This window comes from Bison bison, unplaced genomic scaffold, assembly GCF_000754665.1.
Source record: "Bison bison bison isolate TAMUID 2011002044 unplaced genomic scaffold, Bison_UMD1.0 scf7180017864180, whole genome shotgun sequence".
In the NCBI taxonomy this organism is placed as follows: Eukaryota; Metazoa; Chordata; class Mammalia; order Artiodactyla; family Bovidae; genus Bison; species Bison bison.
The window spans coordinates 8,836,089-8,838,733 of NW_011494752.1; the positions used below are offsets into that span (position 1 = coordinate 8,836,089).

General features: G+C 65.2%; 1 protein-coding gene across 1 annotated transcript in view; it reads left to right on the forward strand.

The window, feature by feature from the left end:
• MYO15A (myosin XVA) overlaps nucleotides 1-2,645 on the forward strand; it is a 46,278-nt gene that overhangs the window by 23,491 nt on the left and 20,142 nt on the right. Inside the window, 10 exon segments of the mRNA XM_010843167.1 lie at nucleotides 111-274; nucleotides 496-568; nucleotides 758-946; nucleotides 1,116-1,264; nucleotides 1,366-1,472; nucleotides 1,642-1,771; nucleotides 1,962-2,029; nucleotides 2,105-2,182; nucleotides 2,342-2,522; nucleotides 2,608-2,645. Coding sequence (XP_010841469.1) covers nucleotides 111-274; nucleotides 496-568; nucleotides 758-946; nucleotides 1,116-1,264; nucleotides 1,366-1,472; nucleotides 1,642-1,771; nucleotides 1,962-2,029; nucleotides 2,105-2,182; nucleotides 2,342-2,522; nucleotides 2,608-2,645 — 1,177 coding nt within the window.

Here is a 2,645-nt window from a genome sequence, read left to right on the forward strand (position 1 = left end):
ATTGGCAGCCCAACCCCAGATCTCTGGGCTGGCCTGGGCATCCCTGACCAGTCTCAGGGTTTCCCCCACATCTGGCTAGCCTCATCCTTGCTCCAATTCCTACCTGCCAGGTTTGTGTCTGATCATGGGCGCGGTGGCTTCCAGGCCGTGTGTCAGCATCGCCTCATGCAGGCCATGGTCTCTGGGGCTGCCCGCACCTTCCCTCCAACTCAGCTTGAGTGGACAGCCACCCAGGAGAAGGCTGGCATGGCACTGGACGTGGGCTGCTTCAACGGTGAGCTGCCCTCCCCTGCCTCCCGTGGAGGGGCAGCAGAGCCCGGGGTTAGGAGAAGCTGGGTGGCCCTGCTGTGAGCATCCTGGAGAGAGGGCAGGACCTGGACTGGGGCTGGGAGCAGGGCTGTGAGGATGTGCAGCCAGGGCCCAGGACGAGAGCGGGGAGGCGGCAGGATGGGCTGCAGATGCTTGGAGCCAAGCCCCACCCCTGCTGCTGCCCAGGTGACCTGTTCTCCTGCCCGGTGCAGTCCTGGAGTACGGGGGAGGAGGTGGCCGGAGACATTCTGAGGCACAGGTTGGCTCCTGGCGTGCCCCGCCCAGCACACCCCTGCACACCCAGGAAGGAGGAGGTGGGGGCGGGAGACCAGGTCCCCCAGTCCCGGAGGGTCTGCTCCAGTCACGTGTCTGGCTCCATCCAGGGTCTCCCCGGGCGGTACCTCTTGGCGCCGTCCCTCATTCCCATCCCTCCATGTGCTATCACCAGGGGGCTGGTTGACGGCTGGCGAGGCTGGACAGTGGCCATGAAGAACGGGGTCCAGTGGGCAGAGCTGGCCGGCCATGACTATGTGCTGGACCTGGTGTCGGACCTTGAGCTGCTCAGGGAGTTCCCTCGACGGAAAGCCTACTTCCTCGTGGGTGCGGAGGGGCCCCCGGCCTGCAGGGGAGGCCTCAGGTAGAGGTGGTCTCTCCCAGCCCGAGGCCCTCCCTCCTGCATGCTGGTGGCTGTGAGCTGAACTTGAACTTGAGGGCTTCAGGAAGGGGGCCTACCTTCAAAGGGAGAACTCCAGGGTACAGAGGAGGGTCTGCCGGGGGGCTCAGCTGCTGTGTTCCCCATCCCCCAGGGTGTTTGGGAACAGCTGGGACTCGGACGATGATGCACCCACCAAGCCCCAGCCCCAGGGGCTCATGCCTGTAGTGGCCAACTCAGATGGGTACTGCAGCCACAATGAGAACGGTACAAATGGGGAGCCTGAGCCTCAGAGAGGGACAGTGACCCTCCAAGATCCACCAGCAGTGGCCACTGTCTCTGGTGGGGAGGGAGCCTGGGGGCGAGAGGGGTGATCAGCAGGAGGAAAGAATTTGAATTTCCCCCAACCCAACCAGACTCGGACAGCCTTGGAGAGCCTGCTGTGCCCCACAAGGGGCTGGACTGCTACCTGGACAGCCTCTTCGACCCCGTGCTGTCCTGCGGGGATGCGGTAGGGACTCAGCGGGCCTTTGAAGGCCAGAGCAGGGCGCATGCACAGGAGCCTCTTGCAGCCCGGCCCTGGGGTGGCTGGAGGGGGGCCCCTGGGAGGGGGTGGGGGCGGTGTCAGGTGCCCGTTGCCTTGGAGCCTGGGGAGTGTGGCATTGGGGCAGTCACTTGAGCCATCGCCCCCCCGGGACGTGGAGAAGCCAACAGCCATTGCCTACCGCATGAAAGGGGGAGGCCAGCCAGGTGGAGATGGCAGCAGCAGCACTGAAGGCCCCCCCAGGAGACCCCCAGAGCCAAAGCCCAGTCAGTGCCTCCTCCAGCTCGGGTTCAGGGTTGGGCTCGGCGGGGCCCCACGGTGCTCAGGGCAGCTTCAGCTCTAGAACAGAGGCAGCCTCAGGCTTGCGGGGTGAGCTGACAGGGTGGGAAGGGTAGGGAATTCCCACTCCTACCTCCCTCATCTCTGGATCTATGCCTCCCAACCCGGTCACCCCAGTTCCAGGCCTGGACGCCTCCACGTTGGCCCTGCAGCAAGCCTTCATCCACAAGCAGGCAGTACTGCTGGTGAGTGCCAGGGGACTGGGGTGTCCTGCCGGGGGCCCAAGGCTGGGCCTACCCGCTCACCCCAACTCTCTGTAGGCCCGGGAGATGACCCTGCAGGCCATGGCACTCCAGCAGCAGCCCCTGAGTCCCACCCCGAGACCCTTCCCCCCAGAGGTGAGCCCCAGAGGCCCCCCATGAGTGCTGTGTTGCCCCAGAGCATCGCTGCACCTCTCTAAACCAGGAGCCCCCTCCACCTCTCCTGGGCCAACGTGGGGTTCCTGAGAGCAAACTGACATGACCCAGGAAGCCCTCCTCACACTCTGCTCTCCACAGAAACCCTTAGCATCAGAGGCCCGGCCGAAGTTCGTAGGCACTGGACTCCCAGCCAAGCCCGTGCTCCTGCAGGCTGCTCCGAAGCCTGCGGCCCCCGCCCCTCTGGCCAAGGCCCCGAGGACGCCCACCAAGCCCGTGGCTGCCCCCATTCTGCCTCAGGGATGGGCTTCTCCAGAAAGCAGTTAAGTGTCCTGTTGCAGCAGGGGCTTCCCAAGGTGAGATGGGAGGGTGGACTCACCTACCGCCTATACCATGCCCCACCACAGCCTCACCCTGCCTGGAGCTGGTCCGGTCTTCGACCCTC